General features: G+C 46.4%; 1 protein-coding gene across 2 annotated transcripts in view; it reads right to left on the bottom strand.

Moving 5' to 3' along the window:
- Window positions 1-13,537, bottom strand: part of STPG4 (sperm-tail PG-rich repeat containing 4) — a 466,093-nt gene extending 452,556 nt beyond the window's left edge. The window contains exon 1 of one of the 2 annotated variants that reach the window (XM_085612745.1): window positions 13,346-13,537. In XM_085612745.1, coding sequence (XP_085468871.1) covers window positions 13,346-13,444 — 99 coding nt within the window. In that variant the 5' untranslated portion in view covers window positions 13,445-13,537. The remainder of the gene's footprint in view (window positions 1-13,345) is intronic. The other variant, XM_085612746.1, reaches the window with a different exon arrangement.
- Window positions 13,538-13,921: the final 384 nt, after the last annotated feature.

Below are 13,921 nucleotides of genomic sequence, written 5' to 3'. Positions count from 1 at the left end.
CGGAACTGATAGCATTAACACGAGCATGTGAGCTCAGTGCAGGATTGTGTGTGAATGTCTATACAGATAGCCGCTATGCCTTCGGAGTAGCGCACGATTTCGGCCTACTTTGGAAGGAGAGAGGGTTTCTAACGTCCCATGGAGCACAGATAATGTATGGGGAGTTAGTTCACAACCTTTTGACTGCATTAACATATCCAAAGAAGATTGCTATAATTAAATGTAGTGCCCATAAGAAAGTGGTTGATAAAGTTGGAGAAGGGAATGCTCTGGCAGACCGGGTGGCACGAGAGACTGCGATGCAGCCTGGTGCTACTGCAATGTATGTTGTGAAGTCACAGGCAGAAAAATGGCACGATGCTAGGAAAGAAGTGCTGGAAATACAGAGGACCGCTTCTGATAAAGAACGGGAGCAATGGTCCAATGATGGAAAATTAGATGACGAAGGGTGTTGGAGAAATAAGCAGATGGATAAATGGAAGTTACCCACAGCCTTCGTACAACCTATGGTTCAGATGGCACATGGACTAGCGCATGTCGGAGCTTCCGCAATTGTTAAATTACTCACACAAGTTTGGGAGCATCCGGAGATCGCTAGTACGGCAAAGAGGGTAGTGCAGACTTGCATGATTTGCCTGAGGTATAACCCAGGAAAGGGTACACGAACTCCAGTAGGAGGATTTGCAACACCTACTGCACCCTTTGAGGTTTTGCAGATGGATTACATTCAGCTTGAGCGCTGTAACAATCTGAAGTATGTTCTAGTAGTGGTTTGTGCCTTCAGCAAATGGGTTGAGGCATACCCTACGAAAGACAATACTGCAATGACTACAGCCAAGATGCTATTGAAGGAGTTCTTCCCTCGATATGGTGTTTGCAGATTGTTATGGAGTGATAACGGACCTCATTTTATAGCAGACGTTATAAAGTATATCCTGAAGGGTCTAGGCATTACCCAGAAGTTCCATGCAGTATTTCACCCTCAGTCTGCGGGATTGGTAGAGAAGTATAACGGTACTCTGAAGCTTAAGATCGCTAAGATCCAAGCTTCGACTTCTTTGACTTGGCCAGACGCTTTACCGCTGGCATTATTATCAATTAGATCGATACCGCATTCTCGAACCGGTCTCACACCTTATGAGATCGTCTTTGGACGCCCAATGAATATTTGGGGTCCACCAAAACCTAAGTCACTGCATGATGTACCTTGTGTAATGATGAATGATTATCTGGCACAGTTAACGGATAATTTGGTTTCTATTCATCAACAGGTTCGAGAAGCGCTCCCTGATCGGTCCACAGGTGAAGGTCATAATCTCCGACCTGGGGACCAGGTGATGCTGAAGGTTTTCGAAAGGACGAACAGTCTGGAGCCGAGATGGGTTGGTCCTGAGCAAGTCTTGCTCGCAACGAGGACAGCTGTGCGGGTTTCTAATCGGAAGAACTGGATCCGCTCCTTGCACTGTCGTAAAGTGCCGCCTGGATTGGTGGAGCCTGCTGTGTTGACCGACCATCGAGAAATCCTGACTGCGGAGAAAGGCCGTGCTGTGGAACCGAACGACACTGAGGAGCTCTTCCCGAACCAAACGATTCCTGGAGGAGGAAGATATCACCTCCGACCAAGAAAGTGATTGCTGTATCCAAAGTTGTCAGAACGGCCCTTAGGTTAGTGAAACGGAGAGCCAATGTGGCAAGGGGGGGGGATCAGCCCTGCATTAGTGTAGCGACACCCGTCTTGGCCCGCTGGTGAAGAAATCAACGGCTGCCTAAGGGGAAGAGTTCTGACAACCCTTTTTAGTTTCAGGAAGATATTGACTTCTTACTACAAGATGGAGAAGAAGAAGATTCTTTGTGCGACAAGCTTTATTATCATTGTGGCTATTGTTGGTATAACCCAGGGGTACTCACAAACTTTCTCTCGGGGGCCAAATTTACAGTGTGGTTTCTGGCTGAGGGCCGCACCGGTGGGGGCGGGGCCAGTGGGGGAGGGGGCGGGGCTAGACCAAAAAAAAAAACTATGACCATGAGGTTGAACACATGCCCCTGCAGCGGACGCCTTCGTCCACTGAGCCACCAGACCAGGCATTCACACATATCTATCTATCTATCTATCTATCTATCTATCTATCTATCTATCTATCTATCTATCTATCTATCTATCACTCTGTCTCCCTCCCTCTCTCTGTCTCCCTCCCTCCCTCTGTCTCCCTCCCTCTCTCTCTCTCTCCTTCTCTCTATCACTCTCCCTCTCTCTCTCTCTCTCTCTCTCTCTCCATCTCCCTTCCTCTCTCTATCTCTCTCTCTTCCTCTGTCTCCATCACTCTGTTTGTCTCCCTTTCTCTCTGTCTCCCTCCCTCTCTGTCTCACTCACTCTGTCTCACTCACTGTGTCTCCCTCTCTCTCTGTCTCCCTACCTCCCTCGCCCTCCCTCTCCCTCTCTGTCTCCCTCTCACGCCGTCTCCCTCCCTCTGTCTGTCTCGGTCTGTCTCCCTCCCTCTGTCTCCCTCTCTCTCTCCCCCTCCCTCCCTCCCTCTCTCTCTCTCCCTCCCTCTCTCTCCGTCTCCCTCTCTCTATCTCTCTCTCTCAATCACTGTTTGTCTCCCTTTCTCTCCGTCCCTGAACCATTTCTAATGGAGCACACGAGGGCTTCAAGGCGCACAGTGTGTCAGATTCACAGTCGATCAAATACACACAATGTGTCTGTTTTTCTTCTCTGATACCAGACCTTCTTGCATTGAGACAAGAGTGATGCCAGTCTCATGCCCTTTTGCTGCGGTCTTGCACCCGGAGGTTGCAGCTCTTTTCTGAGGCTGAAAGTTCCATGTGAAAAAGAAAAACGTGTAACTCTGGGGCCGAGATCTCCAGTGAGCAGGCCAGTCGGGTGTTACATGCCACTTGTAATCGAGGTGCTAGAAGAGTGCCAGGAGCTGCAAACCGCCCTTTTCATGACCGTCATCATCGTCTCTGCAGCAAGAGGACATGGCCGAAGATGAGCCCAAGGTCAAGTGAACAAGTTGCAGGCCCCCTGAGGCAAGGTCATAGCACAGGTCAATGGAACAAGGGAATTAAACAAATAACCCCCAATATCAACTTCTGCGGTGAGTTTTAAAGTGCAATGAACGGGAGCAATCCGTGAAAGCGACACATTCAACGTATGCAGATGTGCGGCGCACTTCCTAAACCTCTGACGTCATGTTTATGCAGCTGTCACCCATGTTGTGAAGCTGACATTCGACTAGGCCTGGGCAAAAATTTCGTTCCGTTCGCGGAAATTGCGATAATTTGACATTTTTGCGTTCCGCGGAGAGCGCGAAAATGTCAAAAATTCCGGTTTCCGCAGCTTGGCGATAATTTGTTTCGTGCGAGTTCATGGCCACGCCCACTGAGGCAGGTGTCTACAATTACAACGTGTGCAATGATGGTGCTTTCATTCCTCCGAAAACTACGCCACTGAAGAAGGGAGAACTGAACTCCTGAAACGCGTCTGGCTTTGTACTTTCGATGGTTGTCCCTGGTATGGCGCCTGCAGGCAGGGTGTCAATAAATTGAAGAGCTAACTGAACTTCCTGTGGCAGTGCTTTGTTTGGGTAACCTGTTTTGTTGGATTTATTACGGCTGTCCCGGCCGTGAAGAGCTGCCCATCGCTTTGCGGGTCCTTGCTTGCACCACGGCGGTGCCGGCATCATGGGAGGAAGGAGCTGGCGATATTGCAGGGTGACGCCAGCTCAATGCTCGAGTTGACACCTGGAAAGCGGGGCAGGCTCTCACCAGGACACAGCATCGACCCACTGGGGAACATTGTTTTTATTTTTGGCATGACTGCACACCCACTGGGGGAATACTGACCTGTACACTACGGCATCCACAAGGCCGTGCGAGTTCATGGCCACGCCCACTGAGGCAGGTGTCTACAATTACAACGTGTGCAATGATGGTGCTTTCATTCCTCCGAAAACTACGCCACTGAAGAAGGGAGAACTGAACTCCTGAAACGCGTCTGGCTTTGTACTTTCGATGGTTGTCCCTGGTATGGCGCCTGCAGGCAGGGTGTCAATAAATTGAAGAGCTAACTGAACTTCCTGTGGCAGTGCTTCGTTTGGGTAACCTGTTTTGTTGGATTTATTACGGCTGTCCCGGCCGTGAAGAGCTGCCCATCGCTTTGCGGGTCCTTGCTTGCACCACGGCGGTGCCGGCATCATGGGAGGAAGGAGCTGGCGATATTGCAGGGTGACGCCAGCTCAATGCTCGAGTTGACACCTGGAAAGCGGGGCAGGCTCTCACCAGGACACAGCATCGACCCACTGGGGAACATTGTTTTTATTTTTGGCATGACTGCACACCCACTGGGGGAATACTGACCTGTACACTACGGCATCCACAAGGCCGTGCGAGTTCATGGCCACGCCCACTGAGGCAGGTGTCTACAATTACAACGTGTGCAATGATGGTGCTTTCATTCCTCCGAAAACTACGCCACTGAAGAAGGGAGAACTGAACTCCTGAAACGCGTCTGGCTTTGTACTTTCGATGGTTGTCCCTGGTATGGCGCCTGCAGGCAGGGTGTCAATAAATTGAAGAGCTAACTGAACTTCCTGTGGCAGTGCTTCGTTTGGGTAACCTGTTTTGTTGGATATATACATATATATACAAATTCACTGAAAAAACCATAGGTTTCACACATGTTATAGTTAGCTGGACATTTCACTCGTAAAAAAACATTGAAATTCCCCTGTTATAGTTAGTTCAGATAACTATAACTCGCACGACTGCCACTCTATCACAAGGATGATGTCATCAGTGATGTCATTTGAGATGTCATCATTGATGTCATGAGTGATGTCACTGACCATGTCATGAGTGATGTAATATGTGACGTCATCAGCAGTGGATTGCGGTCGCGCGAGTTATAGTTATCTGAACTAACTATAACGGGGGAATTTCAATGGTTTTTTACGAGTGAAATGTCCAGCTAACTATAACATGTGTGAAACCTATGTTTTTTTCAGTGAATTTGCAAGGTTTTTTAAATGCTAATTCCTAACTATAACGTGTGTAAAACCTATGGTTTTTTAAGTGAATTTGCAAGGTTTTTTAAATGCTAATTTCTAACTATAACGTGTGTGAAACCTATGGTTTTTTTAGTGAATTTGTAAGGTTTTTTAAATGCTAATTTATGTATGTATTATTATATTTTTTATATATTTATTTTACAATAAACTACCTATGTATATAGTTATAGATTGACTGTATCCTGTAATATGGGATGGCTCAGCTCTTTTTTTTTAATTTGGATAAAGTTGAACAGCATAGTTAATATCTTCTATAAACTTATAAACAGTTGAAAATGTTTTGGTTTTTTTTAAGGGTTTTTCACGGTGCGCGCGCACCCCACGATTTTTTGAAAAAAAATAAAAATGTTTTTTTCACCCTTCAGGGCCCTTCAGGGACCCCCTGACAAAGGCTAAGGGGTCAGGAACTCTCTACCCTGCCCCCCTTTCAAGTTCTCCACCTTTCTTTTTTCACTGTCACACACAAAATGGCGTCCGACACTTCCTGATTTCGACCGATTCGAATGTTGACTGACATCTAACCACCAATCAGAATTACGCTCGCGGACATTATGGTGCGCGCATTATGTACTTTTAACTGCAATTTTCTCAGGAACTACTGAACAGACTGACACCATATATGCAAAAGGCACATGCCTGACCTGAGGACTACCTCTTTGCCAAATTTCAAGTAATTCTGTTCAGCCGTTCGGGCTGTACCTTCGACTAAAGGTCCTATGGGAAAATGCATGGGGAAAACGCGTTTTGGGACCCCCCTTTTTTCTCAGCCCCTGCTTGACGAATCACCCCAAGACTTTCAGGGTAGGAGCTGAGCGGAGTGCCCCATTAGTTTTGAAAAGTTCACGAAGATAAATCAACCGACGCCAAAGTTATTCAAAATAGAATTTTCAGATTTCCTATGGGAACTCGGCCCTAACTATAACTATCTACTGGCAACCGCCAGTAGATAATATATATATATATATTTTCCCACGCTCTCACTCCCAAAGGAAAGGACCAGCACTCACGCTGGGTAAATCCTTGATTATGGATTTATTCACGCACACAAATTATTCCAAACAGACGTGTTGTGTATATATATATATTCACTGAAAAAACCATAGGTTTCAGGGGTGTTATAGTTAGCTGGACATTTCCCTCGTACAAAACCCTAGAAATTCCCCCGTTATAGTTAGTTCAGCTAACTATAACTCACGCCCCCGCAATGCACTGCTGATGACGTCACATATTACATCACTCATGACATGGTTGGTGACATCATTGATGACATCACTGATGACATCTGAAATGATATCACTGATGACATCACTGATGACGTCATCCAGTGAGTGTGTGTTTCTGTAAATTTTAAATATGTTTAATATATATATAGGGAAAAACCTATGGAAGAATGAGTGGGTGTATAAGTGTGTGAATGGATGATTTAGTAGGTGTGTGACTGACTCTATAAGTGAGTCATTAAACATATCTTGCTCCAGACTAGTGACTAAACTGTGTGAATGTCTGTATCTGTCTGTCTGTTGATGTATAAGCGGCTGCATGGTTTTGTGAATAGCTATATGAGAGTTTCTATGGGTTATTGATTGGTTGTCTGAGTATCTGTTTGGGTGCCTGAGTGTTTGTGTGGGTGGGGTGTGTGTGACTCTGTGCATACATGTGTGAGTGGGTGATTCTATGGGTGCATGGTTGTAAGAGTGCATCTGTGATTGATGAATACAGGCCCCAGCTAGGCCCGCAGAGTACAAGGGTTCGCTCTCCTGTAACAAAAACTAGAAGGAAGTTGGCACGGAAACTGCAAAATACAAAGACAGAGTTTATTAACCCTTAAGGGTGGTCCTACAACCTATACAACACTCTTCAGTATTGCATAGAGTAGCACAAAGAACTTGCGTACACGGTCCCCTTTTATACACAACAGAGGGGCTCATAAGTGGGTGGATACAACATGAAGCAGAATTCATTACCTTTTATGGTTATTTTCGATACAGAACCAATATGTGGGCGGAGTTAACACACTCCTTAAGCCCGCGAAAACATGGTCAAGCAAGGACTAACTGATAACAGATGTGGTCAAGTCTGGGCATGCGCCAGACGGACAAAGGAGCTATTTATAGACTGTTACTAGGCAGATTACAAGAACAACTAGCGAAAAGGTAGGACTCTTCTCGTGCTGAGCACATGGAGACACGACAATACAAAATGGAGTCCGGACATTAGTCAACATAAGACAAGAAACATGTTTTAAATAGAGAGAATTCATGTCTTTAGAGAATGCTTAATCATATCGCTGTTTTAGTTTTCAACAGACGACACTTTCAGCATTCACTGAAGACATTCGGTTTATTAGGATAATCATCATATATGTCAATTTTCATCATCTCTTCTACCTCTTTAGTTAAATGTTTCTGATAGGTGACATTGGCAATAGCTTTCTTATCAGGAATACAGAATGACACACATAGGGAACAAAGTAAAGGACCACATTGGACACAAATGCAACAAGAAAACAGAATTGCTACAATAATACAAAGACCAGTCAAAACCTTCCACCCCCATGTGGTGATCATTGCCCAAAACCATCCAGACAACGTCCAAGTGCCATTTTCTGTATGGATTTCAGCTGCAATTTTATGTAATTTATTGATAGCATTATAAACTGATGGCGTATGCTCAGGAATAAACACACAACAACTACTTCCGATAATTTTACATGCTCCACCTCGGTCAGCTAACATAACATCTAATACCATACGATTCTGTAATGCAACAATTCTGGTAATTTGTAATTCTTCTGTAAGATTCCCAAGAGCAGCAGCGGTTTGATTTGTCACAGCCTCTACAACTCTTGTTAATCTTCGAACTTTCCTACTATTTAGGGCAGCTCCAACAAAGAAAAACAATCCTAAATTAAAATCAATATACTGCTGCAAACTAGTATCAGTTTGGTCAACATCGTCAATAGATAGAGTACGTTTATACCTATTTACAGTCACATTGTTCAACAACTTCAAATCTTTATGATAAGATGCAGGTGCCAAAAATACAGGAGGTAATAGGAATGCTACATAGCATACTCCGGACCAACCGGCTGGCAAACGATAATAACCCTTATTCCCACATACGAAGTATGTGTTATGGGAAGCTAAGAAAGTACTATTATTCAACCCGTCAATGTTCAGGATAATGATACAGTCACTAACACCAACAGGAATATAACCCACACTCTGGACACACAGGTCCGCTTGAGCTTGTGCCACTTGAATCACAAACCGTTCTCTCCCTACAGTGTCTCTTGTGTTCGTGAAAATGTAGGGGATCGATTCATTGTCTGGTCGATATTCTTCCCATTCCCATATTGTCCCATTCGCTTGTGGATAACCATCTTTATCTTGATGACATTCCCTATTAAGTCTAAAGAGTAATCGTCCCACTGTAGGTTTCCGTGTGGCAAAAAGCAAAGTGTACCATGCTCTACAAGAGCCATTATGAGAAAAGGGAAGAGGTATGAATGGCGTTCCTCCTTTCTTCTGATGAGCTGGCATCATACCACATATCCAACAGTTCGTAGCATTAGTAGCAACATGGGTGTGATGCAACATCTGGATGAAAGTGTTATTCAAATAAGACTGACGATGCTTCAATTCTTGATACGGAAGGGTATAAAAGTAGTGCTCCTCAGGCACTGGGGTGGTCAAAACAAGCAACTCACGGGCAGGAGTCACATCCTCAACAAACCATGTGGTTATACCAGGGGTACTCATAGTACGGGCCGCGGGCCGCCAGCGGCCCGGCAAGCCTTCCTTGGCGGCCCGCGGACCTTGCCGACATCATATGCCTTTGTGTTTTTTATATCGCCGGTTGCGAGCTATGGGGGCCGGGCGATTCTTTTAAATAACATTCACTTGTTAATGAGGCTTTGTTGTGTTTCACCTCTTCTTAGCGCCCCTGCATCTCCCCTCTGAATGAGTGGAGAGGCAGGAGCGCTAAGAAGAGATGAAATACAACAAAGCCTCATTAACAAGTGAATGGTCTTTAAAAGACCCGTGAAGTACTTGGGTGCAGCGGCTGTGTGCGTTCAAGCCACTCTGTGCCCCGCCCAGCCTCCCCTCTCATCGTGTGCAGTTCAGGATTCTAAGTGATAGTAACGTAAAGCGGAAGTGTAAAAACGACACATATGAGGGAAGTGGTAATTACCACCAATTCGTAGCGTGCCACTGACTAAATACGGAGCGGCGAGTCTGTCTGTACAGAGGGCGGTTGTGTGTTGTGCTAATATCAGGCGTTCATAAAGCTAAAGATGTCTATAGCCAGCCCTAAAGCGGGGCAGGCTCTCACCAGGACACAGCATCGACCCACTGGGGAACATTGTTTTTATTTTTGGCATGACTGCACACCCACTGGGGGAATACTGACCTGTACACTACGGCATCCACAAGGCCGTGCGAGTTCATGGCCACGCCCACTGAGGCAGGTGTCTACAATTACAACGTGTGCAATGATGGTGCTTTCATTCCTCCGAAAACTACGCCACTGAAGAAGGGAGAACTGAACTCCTGAAACGCGTCTGGCTTTGTACTTTCGATGGTTGTCCCTGGTATGGCGCCTGCAGGCAGGGTGTCAATAAATTGAAGAGCTAACTGAACTTCCTGTGGCAGTGCTTCGTTTGGGTAACCTGTTTTGTTGGATTTATTACGGCTGTCCCGGCCGTGAAGAGCTGCCCATCGCTTTGCGGGTCCTTGCTTGCACCACGGCGGTGCCGGCATCATGGGAGGAAGGAGCTGGCGATATTGCAGGGTGACGCCAGCTCAATGCTCGAGTTGACACCTGGAAAGCGGGGCAGGCTCTCACCAGGACACAGCATCGACCCACTGGGGAACATTGTTTTTATTTTTGGCATGACTGCACACCCACTGGGGGAATACTGACCTGTACACTACGGCATCCACAAGGCCGTGCGAGTTCATGGCCACGCCCACTGAGGCAGGTGTCTACAATTACAACGTGTGCAATGATGGTGCTTTCATTCCTCCGAAAACTACGCCACTGAAGAAGGGAGAACTGAACTCCTGAAACGCGTCTGGCTTTGTACTTTCGATGGTTGTCCCTGGTATGGCGCCTGCAGGCAGGGTGTCAATAAATTGAAGAGCTAACTGAACTTCCTGTGGCAGTGCTTCGTTTGGGTAACCTGTTTTGTTGGATATATGTATATATATATACATATCAATCAAGTTTCTTGCGAAGCGCGATTACTCACCCCTTAGGGTCTCATGTCGCTGAGAGGAGGATGGGACTGCAGTTCAGTCGAAGAGCCAGGTCTTGAGGTCTTTCCTAAATTGCTGAAGCGATGGTGATTGCCTGAGGTGCAGAGGCAAGGAGATCCAGGTCTTTGCAGCAATGTAGGAGAAGGATCTTCCCTTAGCTGTGGTCTTGTCAATCCGAGGTACGGTGGCCAGGGCCAGTTGGGTGGAGCAGAGATGTCTGGTGGGAGTGTAGAAGGAGAGGTGGTGGTTGAGTTATGCAGATCCGGGTTGTGGAGGGCTTTATTGGCATGTGTAAGGAGCATGAAGGTAATTCTTTTGCTGATAGGAAGCCAGTGAAGGTTTCTCAGGTGGCTGGTAATGTGGCTGCGCATGTATATAGGCGTGGATATAGGGATGCGGATCCTCCAAGGATCTGACAAGCATTGGCAGCCATCTTCGGACTCAGCCTCAACCGAGTCCGCCAAAAAAAACATTTTTTTTAAAAGGTGATGGTAGGAATACCCTGACCCCCTAGCTCTGGGTCAGAGGCCCCACCTGGGCAAAAAATCATTGTTTTTAAAAACAATTGCTGCAAAATCACGATGGAGTCACGAATCTGCTGCTGCAAAAAAAGAAAAAACAAGTGTGGTCTCCCGCACTTGTCTACACTATAACCTCTGGGTGGGCGACGTCACGGGGAAGTGTGGCCACTAACAAAGAAAAAGGGTTTTATCTAATATATTGGATGGTGGTCACGGATACCCCCCTCCAATAGCTAATTTGAGCCCCAGGGACAACCACCTGCCCGGGGCTTTATATCTAAACTGGAGAGAGGCCGAACGGACCCCCCTCTTGCGGCTGTTTGAAGCCACGGGGACCACCACATCCCTAGGGCTCCCTAGAGCTAAAATTTAAAACGTGTAAAGGGGGGGCGCATGAACCTCTTGGGCCCTGCAGCACACCACCTCCCCACGGCCAGCTCCTGCTATGTCCTGGTATGCCCACTCCCAGGACATAGCAGTTTCCTTTTGCTTGGTGGGAGCTGACAGCACCCAATGACAGACCCACTTATACACTCATGCACACACTCACAGACACACTCACGCACCAACTCACAGATCCATCCAGGCACTCATGTACCAACTCACAGACCAACTGAAAGACTCACACACCCACTCACAGACCTACTCAGACTCTCATGAACCCACTCACAGACTGACTCAGATACTCACACAACCACTCACAGACCCATTCAGAGACTCACACACCTACTCACAGATCTAGTCAGACAATCATGCGTCCACTCTCAAACTGACTCTGAGTCATGCACGGTCTCACAGACCCACTCAGACACTCTTGCATACACTCACAGACCCACTCAGATACACATGCTCCCATTCACAGACCCACTCAGAAACTCATGCACCCACTGACTGACCCACTCAGACACTCACTCACCCTCTGACCAACTGAGACTCACACAACCACTCACAGACCCACTCAGACACTCATACACCTACTCACTCACTCACCCTCTCAACTCCTGGGAATTATAAAGTTACTATCTAAGGGCCTCATGTACAAAGAAATTAATTCAGGAAGAAAAGGACTTACCCAAAATTAAGACTAGGGGCCAAATGTACGACCATTTTTAGCAGTTTGTACCATGTATCAACTCTATTTTGCAAGTCAGTAACCTATTACCGACTCGCAAAATAGAGTTTGCGAGTCGCTATTAGGAAGGGGCGTGCCAAGGGTGTCCCTTCCTAATAGCGACCCACAAGGGTATGGATGATTGTTTTACGACCGTAATGTGGTCGCAAACTAACGCAGTATGCCGCTTACTCCAAGTGGGTAGGTGGTAAGCCACTCGCAAACGGGATGGGGTCCTTAGGGGCCCCTTTCCCCTTAGTCATTGGCAGCAAAAACCATTTTTAACAGCAGGCAGTGGGACCACAGCCTACTCGTAAAAAATGAAACTAAAACATTTCCTTTTGTTTTTTTAACGCGTCCTGTTTTCCATTACGGAATACAGGTTGCCTTTAAAAACAAAAGTCGACTTATTTAAAAAGCAAACACAAACATGGGGGTCTGCTGTCCCCAGCAGGCCACCATCCCTGTATTATTGCCCATTGCCAATGGGTCACAAATTGTAACCCGCCTCATGAATAAGTGCCGTTTACCATATTTTTGTATGAGATTGTTCTTTTCAACTTCACAACATATCCATTGCTGATAACTTTCTCAATTGATATCTCAAACGCAGTGGAAATTCTACTTTTCAGGGTTTCCACGGTGATATTTTGGTGGAAAGTGCTACTCGCTCACTGGTAAATTTCATCTTGTCTTAAAATCATACATTTGCAGTTTTGTATATACCCCAGTGCAGTGCCGGGCTCGGTAATAGAATTACTCTAGAATCCATATATTAGAGGTCAACGTGGCTACGAAAATGGGGTGGGGTCAAGAGTGTCCGCGTCATGAAACTCAAAGTTTGAAAGTCAAGTTATACATTTATGTAAAAAAGATTACAAGAAAAAGGAAAACTGCTACAAAGAAATTGGGGACAAGGAAAACCTGACGATAACTCTGTGCTGGCTTAATTGGTTACACAAAGGGCAGGCAGCATTTTAAAATATTTTGTTGGGTTAAGACACCTGCTGCAGAGATCTTTGTGGGCTCAGCATACTTCAGGGGGTTATATAACGGTACAATAACTCTAATGATTAATGCACTTGCTGGAGAAATCAGTGTTTGTTTAGTGGCCGTTTTAACTCATTAAGAAGCACAGAGTGTTAACGTGTGCCATTCAGATGGGAATCCCGTGTGAATGACCGTGATGTTCAAAAGGGTAAATAATTCCACAGGCATCCGCAAATCAGGTGCGCGTGTGTTTGTGTTTCGGTAGCCTATCTGCCATTATCAGAGGGGCGTCACCGACAGGCTGCACTGTGAGGTAAGAATCCGCTCGCTCCCGCTGAGCGTCTGTGTGACACGGAAACGTCCCTTCTTGTCGCCGGAGTTACGGCAGCTTACCTGGAGCGGACTCAGGGAGCCTGAACGGGGTCGGCTTTCCTGCCTGCTGATAGGAGTTTTTCTCTCGGCGACTACCGCGTCTTGCTCCCCTAGATTCATGGGGCCGAAGTGCGAGGCGTCAGAGGTGAGAAAGCGGAACCCGGCTGCTCGGGAGATGGACCTTTCAGTGCACAGAGGACAGGAGAGGGCACGGTACAGCGACGCCCCGGGCCATTCCAGTGGTCGCCTTAGTGATGGAAGTCGCTGAACCAGCACGATCACGTTGCAATGAGAGTGTGATTGATGCCTATGTCTTTTGGTGACGTATTTTCTACGGTAACTGCTCGTTAGCGACTGACAGGGGGATGAGAAAGAAACCTTTCTGCTGTCACGGTGCACGCAACAAAGGCGTTCAAGTTTGGTAATGTCAACTTACTGACGAGGATAATCAAACATTTACTACTCACCTCACCTTACAACAAAATTCTGATAATGGAAATACAATATTTTGGGGCACATGTGTCAACATCAGAAATAGCGATTGCCTAATTGCTCTTCCTAATGTATGAAACGCCAAGAGTTTCATTCAGTGATTCC

This window comes from Triturus cristatus, chromosome 6 (assembly GCF_964204655.1).
Source record: "Triturus cristatus chromosome 6, aTriCri1.1, whole genome shotgun sequence".
NCBI lineage: Eukaryota > Metazoa > Chordata > Amphibia > Caudata > Salamandridae > Triturus > Triturus cristatus.
The sequence above is the reverse complement of the archived record's forward strand: the minus strand, read 5'-3'. Positions and strand labels throughout refer to the sequence as shown.